The sequence below is a fragment of the Macadamia integrifolia genome, chromosome 8 (assembly GCF_013358625.1).
Source record: "Macadamia integrifolia cultivar HAES 741 chromosome 8, SCU_Mint_v3, whole genome shotgun sequence".
Classification (NCBI taxonomy): Eukaryota; Viridiplantae; Streptophyta; class Magnoliopsida; order Proteales; family Proteaceae; genus Macadamia; species Macadamia integrifolia.
This window is the reverse complement of record NC_056564.1, coordinates 12,551,512-12,573,913: the sequence shown is the minus strand read 5'-3', so window position 1 is coordinate 12,573,913 and position 22,402 is coordinate 12,551,512. Positions and strand designations below refer to the sequence as shown.

At 38.7% G+C, this 22,402-nt stretch overlaps 1 protein-coding gene across 1 annotated transcript in view; it reads left to right on the top strand.

Moving 5' to 3' along the window:
- The window catches only part of LOC122086723 (phospholipase D delta-like), a 38,523-nt gene extending 17,408 nt beyond the window's left edge, over window positions 1-21,115 (top strand). Inside the window, exons 4-8 of the mRNA XM_042655704.1 lie at window positions 13,110-13,391; window positions 13,519-13,587; window positions 14,287-14,434; window positions 19,042-19,190; window positions 21,023-21,115. Of these exons, the coding sequence (XP_042511638.1) occupies window positions 13,110-13,391; window positions 13,519-13,587; window positions 14,287-14,434; window positions 19,042-19,190; window positions 21,023-21,115 (741 nt within the window). The remainder of the gene's footprint in view (window positions 1-13,109; window positions 13,392-13,518; window positions 13,588-14,286; window positions 14,435-19,041; window positions 19,191-21,022) is intronic.
- Window positions 21,116-22,402: the final 1,287 nt, after the last annotated feature.

Genomic DNA, 22,402 nt, shown 5'->3' with positions numbered 1-22,402 from the left:
ATACATATATCAGCTTGATGCAAGGATTTAAGTCATTTTTACTAATCTAATGACGCATAAAGTGATTTGAGCACCCGAAAAGAAAGAAAAGAGTATTGAGATAATCCCACATAAGTTGTGGGTAACCAACTATCATGTATAAGAGTGATAAGAGGCCACCCCACTTCAAGCCAATTGGTTTTAAGATGGAAACTTTAACATGGTATCAGAGCGGGTAGGTTGGGCCTCTATTGATGATGAGCTTTGCTCCACACATGACAGAGCCCACAATGCAAGTCTGCACATAAGGGGGAGTATTGAGATAGTCTCACATCGGCTATGGGTAACTTAACTATCATGTATAAGAGCCACAAGAGGCCACCCCACTTCAGGCCAATTGGTATTAAGATGGAAACTTTAAAAAGGAGATTTGCAACTTTACCCTTTTTTTCACAAAAATCTATTTAGATCCATGATTTGAACAATGTAAGTCCTCAACTTGTTGAATATTTGAGTCGTTTCTTATGTTAGATGATTTCCTTTAGCTCATATCGAAGAGAAAAACAAGCTTTCCAAGTCCTTCGGTTGCTCTCAGTTTCGTATCTCACTCAATTGTTTCTTGGTTTAAGGAGGCGTATCTTACATGTATCAGATCGTATCGGTCGATACAATTTTTTTTTTGTTTTTTGAAAAATAAGTATTGTATTGTACTTGATCGTATAGATACTGACCAGTACTAGTATATATCAGCCGATACGATATGATATGGTCTAATACTTCAAACCGTGAGTAGGAAACCGACCTTTGCTCAGCATATGACTTGAAAATTTACTAAACACAAGTGGAATTCTACATACAACTCAGCACGTCTGGCCTATCCCCTTTAGACATTAGGCTGAGCCCAGAAATTAAATAAGAACGATTAAAGAAAGTACTATAATACAAACCTTATTTGATGCTGCCCAACCTATGAAATGCACGCCTTGCCCCAAAATTATAAATCAAGGCCCTTGTTTGAAAATCAAACCACAAATTTGGTCGGCAGAGATGCTCCCGCATCAAAATGAATCTTCCATCCTCTGTTACTAGAGTTTTGTGATGATGTATATGAATCTAACATTTCTAATGAATGTAAAGGCACCAATGAATTGTTTGCATTCACAATGTAGAAAATCTGGTTGTTTACCTCTAAAGGATCATCATTTGTTGCCAAGTAAAACCACCTTTTCTGTTATCTTACTTATATAACATAATCATCATTTGCTGCTAAATATACCACTTTCGTTGTTATCTTACTATTGAGATGAAATAATGACTTGTGTCAATGGACACATGCCAGCTCTATTTATAATATGGAAGAGAACATTCCAGAAATAAGTACAAGATTAAAATTCCCCTAGAAGACAATTCTACCCTTGTACCCATTTACAACACTCCCCCTCAAGCTGGTGCATAGATATCACGTATGCCCAACTTGTAGATAATAGGATGAAACATCTTACTATTAAGACCCTTAGTAAATAGATCAACCAACTGTTCATTGATGGGAACAAAAGGCATAGTGATATGACCCATATCTATTTTTTTTTTCATGTGAAGTGCCGATCAATCTCCACGTGTTTTGTTTGATCATGCTAGACTGGGTTGTGAGAAATGCTGATTGGTAGATTTTCTATCACAAAATAGCTTCATAGGAAGAGTGGTAGGAATATCTAAATCTATAAGAAGGCCATGAAGCCATATAAGCTCACAAATACCATGGGCCCTAACATGGAACTCTGCTTAATCACTAGACCGGGCAACAATTGTTTGCTTCTTGCTTCTCCAAAATAACAAGATTACCACCAACGAATGTGCCATAACCAGTGGTAGACATGCGGTCATCAGGTGAACCTGCCCAATTAGCATCCGTGAAGGCCTCAACCCGAAGGTAATCATGAGGAGAAAATGGATGTAACGTCTTGGTTCAGATTTCAAGTAGTGGGGAATGTGCAGCATGGCTTCTATGTATGATGAGTAAGGATCATGCATGTACTGGCAAAAAAAGTTGATAGCATATGCTATGTTGGGATGTGCATGAGAAGATAAATCAAACGCCCAACTAATCTATGATTTCTCCCCTTATCCACATGATCACTTTCCTCGCTGAACAGGTGACCATTAGCATCAATAGGAATATCTGCAGGCTTGCAGGCCAACATACTTGTCTTAGAAAGAAGGTCAAGCACATACTTTCGTTGAGAAGTAGATTCCATGAGAAGACCTGGCAACTTCAATAGCAAGGAAGTAATGAAGTAATCTAAGATCTGTAATCTCGAATTCCTCACACAGGTGTTCCTTTAGGCGAGAAAATCTACAAGGTCATCACCTTTAACAACAATTATCTACGTAGACAATCAAAATAACAATCTTTCCACCAAATCACTTGATGAACACAGTGTGGTCAGCATTGCTTTGAGAGTACCTTGTAGCGATCACAGCCCTGTGAAACTGCCTAAACCAAGCATGAGGGGATTGCTTCAGCCTATATAGCGCACACTTCAACTTTCACACCTTCCCTTGGGTTTTAGAGTAAGTGAACCCAAAAGGATTGTTTATATTCTTCCTCATGTTCCCCATAAAGAAATGCATTCTTGACATCCAGTTGTTGAAGGTCCTAGCCTAAATTAATAACATATAATCAGATAACATGGAACGTGTTCATCTTGGCCACTGGAGCAAATGACTCTTGGAAGTCAATCCCATAAGTCTGGGTGAAGCTCTTGGCAACCAATATAGCCTTGTAATGATCCACCGTACCACTAGCCTTCTGTTTAACTGTGAATACCCACTTACAACCATCTTCTGTGAGGGAAGACACTAAATCCCATGTGTCATTTTTTCTTAGAGCCTACATTTCTTCAACTATAGTTGCCTGCCCTTGTGAGTCTGCATTTACTTCTTTCCTGGTATGGGGAATAGAACAAAGGATAAAGAGGACACAAAACTATAATAGGGCGGAGAAAGTGAGTCATAAGAAATAATTTTAGCAATAGGATGAAAGTGCAGGACGTAATACCTTTGCGAACAGCAATAGGAAACTCAAGAGTAGGGTCAATGTTGCCAAATAGAACTTCATCGGGAGGGGATTGAGAATTACTTGGGTCTGGGCGAATTAGATTAGGTTTGAGAGGTGACGATTGGCATTGTAGAGTAGGAGCAAGAGGTGTAATGATCTGAGTCTGCTGTCTGCGACTATAAACACGCCTCTTTGGACAAGGACGATCTGGAGTAGGAGTGTTAGTTTCCCCTTGAATAGGATCATTGACATGGATAACAAATGGTAATGTATCTAGTTCAAGAGGCGGCGCATATTTCACTATGGAAGAAGACTCCCCTAAAGAGGTGGGACATGTAATAAGACGCAGGGTCAAGAAAGACAACATCCATAGTCACAAACAAATGCTGAGAGGGAGGGTGATAACATCGATAGCCTTTCTAGGAGGTAGAGTACCCCTAAAAGATGCACTAGATACTACGAGGATCAAACTTCCTGTGAGGATGATGATCACGAGCATAGCTTACACAGCCGAAGACTTTAGGAGGAATGGGAAAGACAAAAGAGCATAGGTGAAGATCCAGAGGGTAGCAGAACTCAAGGACCCGAAGGCATTCGCTTGATCAGAAAGGCGACAGTGAGACTAATGTCACTTTAGTATTGGGGAGGGACATACATCTAAAACATGAGTGTTCAACCCTGCAAAGATGGCGATTCTTCCTTCCAAAAACACCATTTTGAGCCATAGTATTGACGAAACTAGTCTGATGAACCATCTCATGAGCTGAAAGATAAGCCTGAAAAGAACCTCAAAGTATTCATGCCCATTGTCATTCGAAGAACCTTAATAGTAGCATTGAATTGGGTTTGCACCATACGATGGAACTGCTGAAAACAATGAAAAACCTACTAGCCCTTGGTTCACATCATATAGACCCAAGTGGTCCGAGAATGGCAATTGATAAAAGTAATAGACCACCGAAAACCATTTATAGACATATAACGGGGTAGAACCCAAATATCAGAATGTATTAATGAAAAGGAGTGACACTTTTATTACCAAAAGTAGAATAAGTTATTCGAGTGTGTTTGGCCAATATGCATGCCTCACAAAAAAATTACTCGAATTACAATGCTTGAAAGAAGGAAAAAGCGTAGCTAAGATGGAGGATGTCCTGACCGACGGTACCACTGTAGTAACAAGATGGGAGGTGAGGAAGCTGTTTGAAGTTCCTGACCAAAGACCGAAGACCGGTCATCATTAACCAGATACAGACCACTATGCACCTTCGAGAGCCAATTGTTGCCTTCGTCACTAGATCCTGAAAAAGACAATGAGAAGGGAAAAATGTGACTTTATAATTGAGATTGGAAGTGAGACTACTAATGGAAATTATATTAGTAAGAAAGGATGGAACATACAAAATAGTCAAAAGAGATAAAGTAGGATTACAACGAACAGAGCCCTTTCCCAAAATAGTGGAATGAGTGTCATTACCAATCTAATTTTATTATTACCTGAGTAGGAAGTATACTGAGAGAAAAGAGTAGAAGAGCCTAGCATGTGATCTGATGCCCCGAAGTCGATAATCCACGGGGAAGACTGAACAGATGTACTATGGCCACAGAAATAGGTACCTGAACTGGATGGAGTGAAGTGAGAAAAACTCATTGATGCAGATACATGAGGTTCTAACTGAGTTAGAAGATGCCGAAAGGAAAGAAGCTCATCTGGTGATAGTGATGCTACTAGGATTCTTGGTGCAAAGTCGGAGTCAAATGCCTCAGTATGGTTGGCCGGACTAGAATTACTATGACTTTCCACGTCCACGACCTTTTCCAGATTTGTCAGTGGGAAGCCATGATGCTTTCAAAAAGTGCACGTTGGTATCATTGCCGCAGTAGTCGCACTTACAAATATTCTAGTAGAGGAGCCACCAGACAGTGAGGCTACATTATAGGATTGAGTACTAGAGACAAGAACAAATCTCTTCATGGGAGTGGTAATAGGTTGTGGGAGCATAGTAATGTAGCGGCTGTCCTCAAGTTGTATAATAGAGTAGGAAAGGGAGACGGACTCAAAACATGAGCCCACAGTTGATCGTAATCCACATTCAGTCCTACTAGGAAATCATAGACTCTGATCTTATCTTCTCGTTTCTGGAACCTGGTGACATCAGTATGAGTGGTGGGAACAGACTCCTCATAGAACTCCAACTCTTGCCTTAGAGTTTGCAACTCAAAATAGTATTGTGACTGAGTTAGTCCTTTTGCTTCAGACTATGAACCTTCTGGCGAATTTTGAATACATGAGCATCATTCCCAACCTAGGAGTAAGTGTCCTGTGTTGACTTCCCTATATTCACAGTGGAGTCAAGAAGAAGATAGCCGCAAGAAGTTTGTGGCTGCATAGAGTTGACAAGGAAAACTATAACAAAAGAATTTACATACTCCCATTTATCAATATTCGTACTTGTGGTAGGCCACTTTGTGGGTCCAATAAGATATCCAAAATAACCACGGGATTTGATGGATATACAACATGAGCGTGACCACATAAGATAGTTGGTATCATTAAGCTTGATAGCACATGGAGGGAATGTGAGAAGGGTGTAGGGTTCGAGAGGAGTTTTCACCACTAGTAGTTGAGCACGCAAACCCTGACATGGTTACCACTGAGTGGCTGCAGGGATGGAGATTGGATGGAACAAGATGACACACCCACCGCAAGCAGCAGAAGCACGAAAAAGTAGGGAAAAAACCCTGAAAATCCAAAAATTGATAAGGGTGAAAACCCTGATTAATTGATTTTCCTTGGGTAGGGAATGTGACATGGAAAATTTGCTAGCAAAAGCCACATAGTTGGTGAACAACACCAGAGGAAGGCATCATCAATAGTAATCAATGCAAAAAGCAAGGGAAACATAACCTTGACATAAAAAAACCAATAGGGTGAAAACCTTAAAACCAATATAAGTGAAAGGGGGCTGGGTCTCTCAAGTCATCAAGAAAAGGAGATCTGAGAGCCCAAACAAAGGAGAAGGAAGGAGTATAGAGGCTCTTGGTTGTTTAGAGAAGCACCACCAAGAGAGGAAGCCAAGAGGGGGGGAGGAGGAGGAGAGAGAGAGAGAGAGAGTCGTTGATCCCAAGGTCAAGAAAGCGGTAATAGGGCTTGGATCTCCACTTTGATACCATGTTGAGAGGAAATAATAACTTTTGTCTAATGGACATAGGCCAACTTTATTTATAATATGAAGTGAACATTCCAGGAATAAATACAAGATTAAAATACCCTAAAAGACAATTCTACCCTTGTACCCATTTACGACAGTCATGGTTATTCTATATCTGATATAGATATCTTGAAGCGGCCTTGCATTCATCTCCTCCTAGAATCCCCATAGGTTAGCTATGAGGACTGCCATGGATAATAATTTGCCTCGTTTCCAAGGGGCACATAGGGCCAAGTGTACCATCAGTTAAACAATGTCCTTAGAGATCTCAAATGAAAGACCATCAGAAAAATTAAAAAGATGTGAATGCTTTTAAGGAAAAAACATCAAAATCAGTGCAAAGTGAATTGAGTAGTTCTTCATTGGTATTATCTGTTTTCCAATCATTTGTCAGGTTTTAATTTATAGTTATTTCTATGCCTTAAATTTTCTTGGCATGAATCTTTTTTCACTTAAAACTATTGGAAATCAAGGCAACTGCTGTCTCAATTGGTTGGTACACTTGCAGGCAGTTATGGGGGTACCAGGAGGTCAAGGGATTGACTATCCTGCTTTCACTTGCACAAAAGGAACCTCCCGTCTTCCTCCATTGCAGTCCATTGCACTTAGGAAAACCTTATTTTGGGCCATGGATGGGTTCTATGGGTCTTGGTCTACTTGTTTATTGGTTATTTGTTTTAATGGGCATAATTCATAAGCGCATCTATGAGGTTTACGTTTCTAACAGGAATAGTAATAGTAAGAGTCTTAGTCTGCTAAGGTAAAAGATTTTTGAGTTAGAATAGGATAATTATTAGATAGTTAGGCTTTGTACTGTAACATTCTGAAAAATGGATTTTGTTGTTTTTTCATTTTTTTGGAACATAAATGGGATAAAAACTGTATGGTAAGCCCGGTTCAAATTTTTTTTTTTTTTTAAATGAACCGGAAACTTTTTAAGTTTTGGAGTCCCTTTTGGAGCATAAGAAGCAAGATTCCCACACTCAGAATCGATTCTTAACAAAAGGTGCAGAATCAAGGCTCTCACTTAAGTATGGAAGGGTAAAATCGGAATTTGCGCTCAAAACATAAGAAAAGGGCTCAATGGTGGCTTGCAAACCCTATTACCTTCTTCTATCTTGGAAAAGCTAAAGAGAGAAGCATACAGAGAAACCGAAGATGCCTCTTTTCTTGCGAGAAGTTTCAGATCACCTGCCGTCGACAAGGTGGGATGCTAGATCGATCTTTTGATCTCTCTCTCTCATTCTCTGTCTTTCTCGATCTCTTTTTGTCCCTCTGCCCCCTAATTTTTTTCTTTTTTTGTAGATCGATCTCTTTTCTAGTCTTGCGAGGTCTTCTTGGGAAGTCGCCTTTTTTCCTTCGAGGTCTGCGTCTGTGCTTGCGAAGTTGCACTGTTATGGCGAAGTCGCCGCTGTGCTTGCTGGTTCGTGATGCAGATCAAATAGATGGATCTGCTGTGGTGGGTTTCTGGTTGGATGTTGTGATCAAAACCTGGTAAGAGAGAGAGAGGGGAAAATAGAAATAAGGGAAAGGGTGCAGATCACAGTGGTGGGTTTCTGGTCAGATCTTATGCTTACAATTTTGGGGATGAATTTTGATGTTGGATGTGTTATTGATCTCAGCTACAAATTATGTCTCACCTAATGCCTGTCCTGCGTGTGTTGTAGTATATTTGAAACATTGATGGGGAGGAATATATGGTGACTTTGCTTCTATAGTTGTACTGTATATCGTGACATGCCAGTTCAGTCCACATGATGTCAATTAAACTTCTGTAATCTCCTTAAAGATGGGCCTCATGAACACAAGGAGATGGAGAGAGATATAAATGCACCTCTAACCAACAAGAGGAGCTGAAACTTCAAGTTCTAGGCAAGGATTAAAGTATCGGTATCGATCGCCGTATCGGTCGATCAAAATTAAGATACGTATCAGAGGGTATCGTATCGTATCGGAGATACGCATACGCACATAATTGGATAGGGAACACATTTTTATACACTTTTGCATAAAAAAATAGTTAAAAAAAGCTATATATAACATGTAGAATGCATAAATACTTAAGTAGAGGGTATCGTATTGATAGACAAATATATTGAGTTGAAAATGTTCAAAATGATGAGGTTTGAGTTTCTTACAGTTTTTTCTTTCCTCATTGTCATTGCCATTGTGATGAGTGCCCTGAAGAGTGTCGTGGTGGTTCAGATCCTTGGCTAGGACCTTCTTCTTCATTAGGAGCAACTACGATTCTAAGTATGATGAACCTTAGATTTGTAAAAAAACTTGAAAATCTAAGGTTAAAGTTGAAAAAAGTGAGTAAAGATTCAAGAACTTACTATTCAAAATTTTCAACTTTCAAGTTCAAGGTTCTTCTTGGACTATGTTTTTCTCCTTCTTTGAACCATTCACTTCCACAATGTTTCTTTCAATCTACCATTTGAGTCTCCAAAAAGGTGTGTGAATCAAAGGGGAAGAAAGAAGAGAAATATAGAAAACTGTTGGTGAGAGTTTGAAGTGTTTGTTTCAAACAACAAAAGGCACATTCACACTTAAGTAGCTATATCATACCGTATCGGTACGTATCGGTTCGATACTGTACGATATAGTCGATACGTACCGATACTCACGGGAATTTTCATATTTTCAAAAGTTCGTATCGCAGAGTATCGTACGTATCGGTACCGATACGGTACGACACGATATGGTACTACCGATACACCGATACACAAAAGAGGGCCCAAAATTCCCTATAGCGTATTGGTATGTATCGTGCCGATGCCTACCGATACCAATATGTATCGGCCGATACGGCATGATACGCAGCGATACTTAAAACCATGGTTCTAGGTGAGTCTTTAACCTGAACATCGACCCCAAGAAAGCTGCCTTTTGGATTTATCAGTCACCTGAAATCTCTCTTGCATTCCTTTCTCTCCAATATGATAAACTATGGAACATTAAACCGCAGCTTCTGAGATAGTAAAGAGTGGTTTCATTTGCCTTTAGAATGGTCAAAGATCTGAAAATTGGTGGACAAATATTGCTGATGTATTGAATGGGGTGTTTTCAATAGTATAATTAAGAGAGAGATTGCATGATGGGGCAAGATATCTTTAGCTATTATGTAATCAAAATTCATTTTTTGGCACCCATGGTGAAGATGGCATTTTATGTAAATATTGGTTTCTTTGGTTTCTAACAGAAACGATTCTGTTAAGTGCGAATCATACTGGTGTCTATTTCTTCCATGTTACAGAATCAAATTTTTTTTGGGGTTACCATACATCATTTAAGATGCAGAATCACTTCAAAAAAAAAAAAAAAAAAAAAAAAAAAGAGAAATGCAAAAAAGTATGCTAGACCTAGAATCAAGTTCAAAAAACAGAATCGTTACAGTACAGAGCCTTAGAGTCCAGTTTGAGTCTATTTATTTTATTCAGTGTGTGAAGAGTGGTTAGAAGTCCAAAGTATGGGTGAATCAGGAATTTCAAAGGACCATATATATAAGCACCCTCCATCAATCAATTGGACATGATTTGAAAATAGAATTTGAGAATTTAATAGAGTTTTATAGCTATTGAGCTGTGCATATAGGATTGGTATCCCAGATCTGATTTCTTCTTCTTCTTCTTAGTCTGGCTGCTGCTATCAATTTCTAGTTCTCCTCCTTGTTCTTACATTGGTCTGCTGATAGTTCTTGTGGTTGTCAGTTTCTTTTACTATACTCATTGAATCCCACTTCTGATTTGCTAAACTGAACTCCTTTGATCTGATCAAGTCATTCCAGATATGTTCCTTAAATCAGATCATCAATTTTTGCATTGTTTCCTCAGTTCTTACTTGTGGCGTCAAATTTATGCTCCCTGAGTTTCAACTCTTCTTGACCTCTCATTTTCACGATCATAGTTGTCAAGGAGAAAAGGCAACCCAAAGCGGTGGAGGGGTGCCTAAGCATTTAGGCAACAAGCTGCCCACCTAGGCGACCAAGGCTTCCAAGTGTTATTTTTTATTTTCCTCTTTTCTAACATTATTTAGTATGCTACATATGCCTTACATTAAAAATAAACATTTGTTTGGATGAATAAAAATTCATTACCAGAAAAGGAGAAGGATATAAAAGGGATTGGGGGGGGGGGGGGGGGGGGGGAGGAACCAGCAACTAAAAGAGGAACAGACCCAAAAAAGCAGGAATCAAACCATCAGTGTGGGAAGCAGTAAGTAAAACAGAGGAAGGGGTGCCCCAGGATACAACAATAAGCTTGTTCCTTGGGGAAACCTAACAATACGAGGCTTAAGAGAAGCAACTTTGGAGCATATGTCAAAATAGATGGCTTTCCAAATCATGTCATATGAACAATAATTGTACGACCATTTACGATGATTCTGCTCCATTCAGATATGGTTAATAGTAGCACAAAAGTTGAGCTTCTCGGCAGTGTCCCAAATGGTGGAACCACTAAAAGTCATATCAATCTAGATCCATTCTCTACTAAAGGAGAGAACACTTCTTCTAGAAAGCCAATGACAGCTAAAAAACCTCTTCCAGATGATAAAGGAGAAAGGGCAGGAGAAAAAAAAGGTGATTGACATCTTCGGTGCCATTCCAACAAAGACAGCAAGGGGGGAACCTGAATGTGTCGGTGGATGAGGAAGTATTGTGTGGGGAGGAAGTTAGAGAAGGCACACCAAGTAGTGAAACTGTGACGCAGAATGTGACCTTTGAACCAAATGATGTTGCGTTAAGGGAAAATGAGGCCATTAGATCGGACAAAATCCCAAGCAAAGGCTGAGGAGAATAAGCTAGTAGAAGGGAACCAAGAGATCTTATCGTCTTTGCCACGGTGGCCAGCAGGGAGAGGGGGAAGGGATAAAAAAAAAAAAAAACATTAAACCACATAAAGTCATTAAAAATCAACATTAAGTCACTTTAAGGCATCAAAATTCAACATTTAGAGAAATGTTCTTGTTCTAATGATTTTATTTTTACATGAGACTTTTTGTATTAGGTAGATCACAAAACCAGCTTTCCAACAAATCCAAGATTGCTTAAATCCGAATTGTATTATCAAACTTATGTTTAGGTCAAAATTATTTTAAGGTGCGTTAATGCTATTAAAAAAAATAACAACACTTTTAGTTTTTAGCAATGTTTACTATGACAAGATTTATGGATGGATGGAGAGAAATCATTGAAAATAGACCTCCAACTCTCGGCCTCTTGGAAAGATTTGGAGCTCCATCTTTTTTTATGTTAAAGCTAAGATCTCAAAAGTTTCCTCCTCTTGTTCCCCTTCCCCTAGAAATGATCATATTGTAACTTCTTAGGAGCTTTCTAGCTATGTGTCCAGGTCCCTGGATTCTCATTGAGTTCCTTTTTTGTCTTCTTTCTTCTCCCTCCCCTCCTTAGGTGCTTGTATATTCTTTCCCCTTTGGTAATGAATTAAATTATTCACCAAAAAAAAAAAAAAGATTTATGGAATTTCCAGATTTTGAAAAAACCCTAGCATTTGAAAGTTGAAAATCACCCTTACAACAAAAAAATCCAATTTTTGTTCTTAAACTGGGAGATTGAATTTTATCCTTTTGGAATCTAATTTTTTAACTATTTTTATTGGATTTAAATGGGGGGTGTTTTTATTATTTATGAATAATATCTTAATTAAGCAATATTTCACTTAAGATATTTGGCATAAAAAGTGCCAAACTTGGTTTGATACCATTTCAAGGTGCCTTGCACTAAGGCGACTACCACATAAACCCCAAGAAAACCACCTAGACGCCTAAGCGATGCCTTGACAATTATGTTCATGATTTTGGCACCAATTGATTGACTATAGACTTTCACACTCCACCAGAACTATAGAGTATACTGAATAATAGTTTGAGAGTTATATAATTTCTCGTACTATTCTTCTATTTTGGTCTTATATTAGTTCTATCGATTCAATTTCAATTCTAGACAACAGTTTTTTGGTTCGAGATTCTTTCTAGAACCTTGAATTGCATGACTCTCCCTCTCCTGCCGCCTCTCTCTTGTGATGCTAGCCCCTCTATTGTGTATAGGACTCGCTTAAGTTGAAATGAACCCCCCCCCCCTAAAAATAATAATAATAATAATAAAATAGCATCTGAAATCAGAACATGTTTTGGTTGAAAGCCTCATTAACAAGTAGTCTGATTTGCTGACCATTCACTTCCCAACACCATTTACTGTCCTTTATGCAGCTGAGTGTATCTTATCCTCCTTTTCTTCTTCTTTTTCCTTGCTCTCTTTCCCAGTGGGTTGGGTCGAGAGGGGGGAAGTGTTCCAAAGCATCTTTCATCTATTTAAATGAGGCTGATTGTTTGTTACGCTATGACAGTACCATTTGTACTTTTTGTTGTTGAATAATTCAACCCAAAATCTTAAGCTGTTAGATAAAGAGGCTGAAGAAGCTCAGCTAGTATATGAAGCCATCCAAGGTCTCAAATTTAGTAGATAATAGTAATTATTCCATATGCTCCCTCTCATAGTTTGCCCTCTTTTGAGTGGCAGTCGTATAAAGATGTATCACTAATGTTGGGGGGCTGATGGCTCTGATACCATGTTGAATCATCCAATACAAAAACTGTTAGGGGGAAAGGCACAACTGGTTTATGAAGTCATCAAAGGTTCCAGAGTTAGTCGATGTGGGATTACTCCCAACAATTGTATGGCCCCTTAGAACTGTATGCATACAATGATGGTGTATGAGAATTAGTTTCACTTGGCTATCTGAAGATGGCACTTTTCAGTTTTATTCTTACTATTTATTGATTTCTTTCCATGCCAATAGTTACTTCAGGCTGGACTACTTATCTCCTGGTTTTGTGTATAACAGGCAGGAACTAATGGTCCACGACAACCATGGCATGATTTGCACAGCAGAATTGAAGGTCATGCTGCATATGATGTCCTTAAAAACTTTGAGCAGCATTGGAGAAAGGCAAAAAAATGGTCAGAGTTTGGCCGGCGTTTCAAGGGGATATCTCATTGGCAAGATGACGCTTTGATAGAGATAGAACGTATCTCATGGATACTTAGTCCGTCTCCAAATGTGCCTGATGATGGCCCTATCCTTTCAGTCTCCATGGAATGGCATCCTGAAACTTGGCATGCTCAGGTTGGGTAATCCAAGCTATCACTGGTGTTCAATTTTTATTTTTTGGTTTTGTTGGTTAGAATCATGACATTTTCGTTAGCCAAAAAAGAATCGTGACATTTTAGTTTGGTTTTCGGTTCATTGGCAGGTTTTCCGATCAATTGACTCTGGATCGGTAAAAGGATTTCCTAAATGTGTTCATGAGGCTGAGGCTCAGGTTTATTTTGTAACTTGCATCTTTTCTATAAATTATTAATGGGGAAGTACAGGCTTGGCACAATGTGCACCCTATACCTGTCATGTGGCAGGTCATGTGGTTAGCAAACATGGTGCAAAGGTAGTCTCACTGTCCACTATTAAGCTGTAAACTTCAGCCTTATCTGAGTTCTACACATATTTGCCAAAATTTTGGTTAAAACCCGAGAAAGAGGCTGGCCCAACGTAAGTGGGATTGATAGCTTCCTTATGGTTTAACATTGTTGCCAATACATTATCCACATTCTCTTTTTTTTTTTTCCGTGTCAAGGAGCAAAACTGATGAACAATTGAAAATACATGGGGAAAACTCCAATACATGTAGAGCATTTGGTTGAGTTGGACAGCCAAATTTTATATATGGCCAATCATTGGGATTACTGACCTAACAAATGGTTCAGATAGGCCGGATTAGCCCCTCCATGTGCGTCAAAAATAGGCACATTTTGTGCTAGGCCTAGCAAAACTCGCATATGTTGCAATTATCCCATTACTAATTGGAAAACATGATTTGGACATTCATTAGGATCGCATGCTTTTAGGGATTTTGGCTAGGATTTCTATATTGAAAATTGTATTATGTTTTGGTAATCGTTCAAACTGTTCCATTTTATTCAAATAAGGTAATAAATTTAAACTGTATGATATTTTTCTACTGCAGAACCTTGTTATTGATAAAAAATCAGTGGTCGATAGGAGCATTCAAACAGCATACATCCAGGCAATTAGATCTGCCCAGCACTTCATATACATTGAAAATCAATATTTTCTAGGGTCATCTTATGCATGGCCATCACACAATAGTGCAGGTTGGAAGCTACTTCCCTTTGTAAATTGCTTTGCCATATTTTGTCGAAGATCGTTTCCATTTGTTATAGAAACAATTCTTTTTTTTTTTTTTCTTTCAGTAATTGTTTATTTGCTTTCTTAGCTTTTAGAAAAAATCTGGTTCATAATTGCTGTTTATTCTAGTTGAGAATCAGAGTTTTAGGGAATGATTCGACTTGTCAATAATAACAGAGGTTAACTTTATTTATAAGAGGTTACAACGATAACAGATAAAGAAAGTAGGGTGTCGCTGACTAAGCGTCCCTATCAACAAGAGTTACTACAGTAAATAGTAAATAACTAAGGTAAAAGCAAACTAACTACGGTCATCTCAACAATTCTCAATGCTATCAATTTCTGTCTCTTTAGAGCAGTGCCATGCATTTGACATTTCCTTCTTGCTATTTATAAAATTCTGTTAGTTTGCAATTTTTTTTCTTTTTTTTTGTTTGTTTGAATATTTGTAGTTATATCATGCATTAAGCTATGCAGGATAGGTTTGTCACATCAATAGGACTGCTGAAAGTGAACATGGTTTTCTGTTCCCTGCAAATATCTTTCTCCTGGATGCAATGCTAACGTTGGAGGTTCCTTAGTACCATTCTGCAAGTCTTGCTGCAGATGCTGTTCTGTACCAGTAATTTCAGAATTTTGACTCAAGTATCTGACACTAATGCCATTATTCATAAATAGAACCTAGCATGGTTGTGGTGCAACAGTACGCAAACCCACACATGGAACCCAATATCCAGAGTTCAACTATCCATGACATTTGTTTTTTTTTTCTAATAGAAAAATAAAAACCAGCAGTTTATGTTTTATTGTCTGACCATGAAAACTGGATAGCCCACCAATGGTTTTATAAAAAATTGGACCACACCCAGTTGTGGCTGATACAGATCGTTTTGTCCTGGCAACAAACAGCTCTGTTGCTCATTCCAATGGTCCTAGAATATTTTTGGTTTAACTCAATTTAAATGTTGACTACAGAGTTTCTGTATAATGGAAAGAGTTGATCTTCATGATCATCATAAACCTAATGGGAGGAGAGATATTGATGTTCCATTGGGGATAAATAGATCTATTTATCCCCGTCTCATATTCATAAGTTTGGGTTTTTATTTTACATGATTATATCATTCAAATGATGGGTTCGTTGGAGATGCAGCCAAAGGCTGCAAAACTGTTAGGTTTGAATAAGCCTAGACTCAAACCCCCTATGGGTTATATGGGTCATGGGATAACTATTCTCGGGATTTTGTTGCGATAGACCAGTTCCATAAGCCTACGTGATGGCTTAGTCAGCTCTATACGAGATATTATTTTAGTTTCTATTTTGGTAAGCCTAGATATCCTAGGTTATTTTCTATTTTCAGTCCAAGTAGTTTCTTGGAGTCTGTATTTCTGTTTTCCTAATCTTCAAGTCTTGAGAGTTTAGGAAAGTCTATAACTGAGTCTTGCTCAAACTTAGAAAGTGAGGGAGTAGTTCAGTTTATAAATAAGGCACTTTTTTAATAGGTAGTAATTGATGGTGCAACTATTTGTGACATTTTCGGAAGTTGCAAGACATTTTATAGTTAGCTATTGATGTCGCAATTGTTTGTGACATATTTGAAAGTCACAAGACAGAACTGAGACATCCATTTTCATGGTTTCTCCTATCTAAACCGTATGTTCCTGCTAGAGTTAGGAGAGTGCACAGTAATGGATAGAGTACTTGATGGGGACATCAAGACGTACAGCCGAAGGAAGAAGAAGACCCAACCTTCTTTGTGGTTGGAGGAGAAGAAGAAGAAAGAAGAAAGAAGAAAAAAAGAAAAAGAAAAGGAAGGCTCGATCCAGCCTTCCCAGTGCTGGATCGAGTCCTCTCCTTCCTTTCTTTGCCAAGATTTTGTGGCCCCCACTAAATCTGATATGTTAGTAGTTTTAATTCCTAGGATTTTGCCAAGATTGTGTGGCCCCCACCAAATCTGATATGTTAGTAGTTTTATTTCCTAGGATTTTGTTTATTTAGGTCATTGAGTTAAGTAGGAAACTAAATAACACTCCTATTTGTTTTTTTGAGGAAACTTCTTTATTTCTGAGATTATGTTCCTAGATTAGCCTTTTCTTTTTAGTAATTATCCTATTATATATGTAAGGCCATTGGCCACAATGAGATGAATGAAAGTTGTTAAAAAAAAAGGCAAAGCCAGCGTCCCTCTCTCCCTCTCACGATCTCCTCTCATTCTCGGTCTCTCTCTCTTTTCTCACTCTCGTCCTCTCTCTTTCTCGACTCTCTCTTATCTCAACTTTCATCTCTCCCTTTTGCTGTTTTTGTTTTCTCTGTTGCTGCTGCACTATTGCAGCCATTGTCCACAGTATCTGGAGATCACCCCCATTGAATAAACCCCACCTGAGTTGCTGCTGAATTCCTCATCATCAAGCTGGGCTGCTGCTGAGCACTACATCATCAAGCTGGACCTTTTTCCTCGTCAAATAAGGTGGACTGCACCTCTGTTTTGGAGGACTTCGGCTTCTCCATTTCTTCTCAGATCGGGACAGCAAGAAGGTAAGTAAAACCCCCCCCCCTGTTCCACATCCATTGACTGCCTATTATCCCTATTATCTCCCCCACTGAAATCTGAAATTAATCTCTGTTTTCAAACCATCTATTTTCTACTGAAACCTGAAATTAATCCCTGTTGTTTTACCTTATTAGTTGACTGATTTCAGAGAACTGCGCAGGTTGCTTATTATGCTTAGTGTCTTGATTGATGTGTGCTAAACCTAACTCATATTTGCTGTCATGTTCCCTTCCCAATACCCCCATTTGACGCTTGGGTAGTTTAAGTGTTTTTCATGCTTAGATTATTATTGACCAAAGCTGCCCTGTTAATTAGTCTATTATCTTGCATGTTAAATCTGTACTTTGCTGAGCAACTTTGAACCCAACCCAATTCAAGACCTATTGAGTATTCCTTACTCTAGTGGATTGACCCCTGTAGGAAACCTAGTTGCCTAGGCACCCTCCCTACATCAGTACTGGTACACATGCATGATGCATGGACATACACGAGATGCATGCAATACATGAGGATATTTGATTGAAATACTAATCTAAACCATTTCTTCTCTATCCAATGGGCAGAATGGAGTCATGGGCACATCATCTGTCTATGTGGCAAAATAGGTGTCTTTAAGCTTTGGAAAAGTAATAGACCCTTGTGACTACCCTTTTTTTTTTTTTTTTTGCATAACTGATAATCAATATAGTTTCATTATAGCTATTTTGATTAGTGTTTTGTAGTGATATTCCCTTCCAAGTGCTACCATAAAACCCTAGTTACAGTCCCAATTCCATACCCAACCAGTAGCCTCCCCTGTTCTGTCCAAGATTGGCAGACTCCAGTCCCACCCCTAGAATTTGGAGGGTAACCAGCAATATTTGTGGTACTAGTTAACCTCAGTTAGAGAACTCCTCTACTGGAAAATTAGCTTTGACCTATGGTTGGTTAGATATCATAAGATTACTAAATCTATCATGTGCTAGCTCTTATTTTTTCCCCCAATTTTAGCCTTAATTTTTTTAATTAGGGTTATGAAGCAGCCATGATCCCAGTTTATGTTCAAACTTATCAAGTGAAGGATATTAAGTACACCTAAAGCAGCTAATTGTGGCCCCAAATACTCAAGCAAGTGGTTTTGTGTTTAAACTTGAATGCTCCTATATTCCAATGGTGGGACTCCCATGCACCTTCAATATCTGACCTGACCTCATTATAATTTTGCACTAGTGGGAACATGAAATCTTTATAATGATAATGTTTAATGTGTCACTGGTGATTTTCAGAAGGCAGGAAGCTCAGTGTTATCATTCTGTTTATTACAGCTGCTGAATCAATTTCTCAATCTTAGAAGTCCCAATTAAATGGTTAATATACTCACTGACTTGGTTCAAAACTTCAAATGCACTGCTATATACCTGCTGAATTGTTTTCTGTGATCATTTATTCTTTATTCTTTCAACGAACTGAAACAACTGTGCATCTGTACATCTATGTGGTTTTATGCAAATATAAAGTACTTCGTTTTGGTTTTACGAATCATAAACATCATTATGCCTTTTAGAATTTTAAAAACCAATATTAAGCCGTGCGTTCTTTCTTTCTAGGTGGTATTTGGATTTTTTTTATGCAGGAGTATATTCTTGTTTCTTCTTGCTGTTCTGGTTTTCTCCTTTGCTATCTTCTTGTTTTTATTGTTGTTTGTGGATTCTTGTGGATCTGTTTGCACCCAACGTCAATTTTCCACAATTTTAGTTGTGTAATTTGTTATTATGCCAGTGGCTCAATGGTTAAGTTGCACTAGTGCAACATGTTGGTCACCGGTTCAAAAATTGGATACAGCCTCTTCTGCAAAGCAGGGGGTAAGGCTGCGTACATTTTCCCCTCCCAGACCCTACAATAGCAGGATCCTCGTGCACTAGGTTGCTCCTTTTTAATTTGTTATTTACTTCATTTTTCCCCTCTTAATCCTGATAGAGGTCTACAGGTCTAAATTTTTTTGTCTTAGATTGTTTGAAGTTATGCTTTCTTCTTATGATCAGGTGCTAATAATTTAATCCCAATGGAATTGGCACTAAAGATTGCTAGCAAAATAAGAGCTAATGAGAGATTTTCAGTGTATATTGTCATACCAATGTGGCCTGAGGGTGTTCCTAGTTCTGCTACTGTGCAAGAGATTCTGTTTTGGCAGGTAAGGCATTTACTTATTTCTTAATTATTTTATTCACAAAACCTAAAATGCTTCAAAAATCACAAGTAAGGCTCTCTTCTTGTATAATCATTATTCTTCATATCTACCAAATCATAAGGTTGTAAATAGGTTGGATAGAGGCGGATATACCCTTACTCATATTCAGTCAATTTATTTAACAGGATATCCAATACCTGATTTTATGAGAAATCATATCTGCATTTCTGTTTATATATTTGGATTAGGATCCGGTAATCTAATATCCGATCAAATGTCCTGCATTTCAAAACCCCTTGTTTTTAGCCCCTTTTTTTACATCTTCTTGTATTTATTTATCAATCATTAAAACTCTTTCTAGTGGGGGGTTAGGTAGGATGAAACTTAGGTGGTTCAGAATTACACATCCTCGTAACAGGATCTAAAGAAAATCCTAAGCCAGAAATTAGGTAAATTAATAAATCAAAGAACATTTATGGATGGGGCTTAGATTCTGGTCAAAGGTAATGTTAGAACAATAAAACTGCAAAGTACTGCAATAATTCAACGGTCGGATTGAAGTCAAAATCCAAATATGGTAGACTTTATACCCTGGCAGATCAAAGGTTCTGATCAACCTGAAACTCTGGTCGAAGGGCCCCCTTTATGTGATTCTTTAGTTAGAATGTACAGATTGAAGGAGAAACAGGAGAACAAATGAATGGAGGGTTGGAGAAGAAGAAGAGGAGGAAAAAGAGAATATTAGAATGTTGTGTGTAGAGAAAAGATTCTCTACCACATATATATTACTTCACTAACAAGATTTAAAGAATTACACACACCTCTATAGGGAGGTAAAAGGGAAAAAAATGAAAGTACAACAAGTGATGAGTAAAATACACTTGACCCTAAAGTACCCTTATCACACAAACTCAACACTCCCCCTCAAGCTGGAGAATAAATGTCATATATTCACAACTTGCATAAGAGGGAACTGAGCTAGTGAGGAATGAGTCCTTTGGTGAAGATGTTTGCCAATTGATTACATGTCTTCACAAAGGGTGTGCAAATATTGCCAGAGTATATCTTCTCTTTGATGAAATGCCGGTCAATTTCAATGTGCTTTTGTTCTATCATGTTGCACTGGATTCTGGGCAATGTTATGGCTGCTTTGTTATCACAGTAGAGATGCATAGGTCCGTCAGTACCATATCCCAGCTTTAGAACCAGCCTTCACAACCAAATGAGTTCACAAACTTCATAAGCCATGGTCCTGTACTCTGCCTCTCCAGTAGATCTAGCTACAACAAGCTGTTTCTTGCTCCTCCATGTAACCAAATTACCACCCACAAATGTGCAATAGCCAAAAGTAGATCGTCTGTCAGAGATAGATTCAGCCCAATCAGCATTAGAAGAACCTTCTATCCTCAAGTGTTTGTTCTGGGTATATAGAATTCCTCTTCCCAGAGAGGACTTCAAGTATCTGAAGTGTTGGTGTACGATGTCTTGTATTCCATCGCAATTTAATCCAGGGAGTACTGGTGCAGCGCCTAGACAGGCAGGACAGCGGTCCCGCTGCATAACAAGGGGTGTAGCCCCCCACTCGAATTTTTTATTTGAGAGTAATTGTGTACTTTCCGGATTAGGGTTTTTCGCTATATATTTGTAGCAAGGGTTTCTTTCTTTGTAATGCAAGCAATACTAAGAGGTGTGAGGACGAGCGATGTAACCCTATTCTCCATTGATAGTGATGCAGGATCTCATCTCACCGGGGACGTAGGCAACCTTGCCGAACCTCGTAAAATCTGTGTGCATTGTTTGTTCTTGTTTTTCCATTATCTTCTGCATCGTTTTAGGGTTATGTTTCTACACTGAAGATGCGGTATACATCATCCAAGTGCCCACTCTTCGGAGCATACATAAACTGGCTCACTACTCCCACTGCATAAGTAATGTCAATGTCTGGGCGAGTTAGAGACAAATAGATCAACTTCCCCACTAGCATCTAGTATTTCCTTGCATCATTAAGAGAGGAACCACAGTCTTCTCCTAACTTGTGATTTTGCTAAATAGGAGAACTTGCTGGTTCACACCCCCCAGCATCCATGTTTCTCTCAACAGGTCTAACACAAATTTTCTTTGGCAAATATTGATTCTCTTCTTAGACTTGACACCTCAATTCCCAAGAAATACTTCAAGTGTCCCAGGTCTTTGATCTCAAATTGTTTAGCCAAGTAGGCTTTCAGCCTAGCCATCTCATCATTGTCATCTCCAATCACCACATTCATCAACATAATCAGTCAATGTTGTGATGGTACCATTACCTCTCCGGGTAAATAATGTGTGATCTGTTTGATTCTGGGATTACCCATTCTTCAGAATGGCCAGCCTGAACTTCTCAAACCAAGCTTTAGGTGATTGCTTGAGAGTTGAGACCATATAGAGCCTTCTTTAGCAGACACACCTTACCATCAGCTGATGGAAACTTGAAGCCAGTAGGGGCTGCGTATACACTTCCTCCTTTAAGTCACCATGGAGGAAGGCATTCTTCACATCCAACTCATATATAAGGGTCAAGCTCTGTTTGCCGCCACAGATAAAAGAACTCTTATAGAGTTATGTTTGGCCACAGGAGCAAAGGTCTCTTGATAATCAATTCCATACACCTGACTGTACCATTTGGCCACCAATATTGCCTTGTACCTCTCAATAGCACCATCTGATCGGTACTTGATTGTATGGGCCACCTACATCCAACTAGAACTCTCCCCTTGGGAAGATCAACCGGTTTCCTAGTGTAGTTCTTCTTAAGTATAATCATTTTCTTAGTCATGACTTGCTTCCACTTGGGGTTTGTCATAGCCCCAGTAACAATTTTAGGATGAAAGCAGAAGAAAGAGTAGCTGTAATGGCAAAACCTATGGGAGAGAGAGCATCATAGGAAACAAACTAGGATATGGGATTAGTAGAAGCTCTCTTACCCTTTCGAATAGCAATAGGGAGATCTAACTCAAGAGGAGAAGGAATGTTACCTGACTGAGGGAGATGAAAACTCAGGATGTGGATCCAAAGATGTCACACCCCGTTCACACAGAACCGGGCCAGTGACTGGGTTAACACCGGTTAACCCAAACCTGCCAGGATCATCTGATACAGTATTCCACCACAGCATACACACAACTAAGAAAGAGCTTATCAGTTCAGCGGAAGACTTGGTTTACCTGTGAATATTCCCA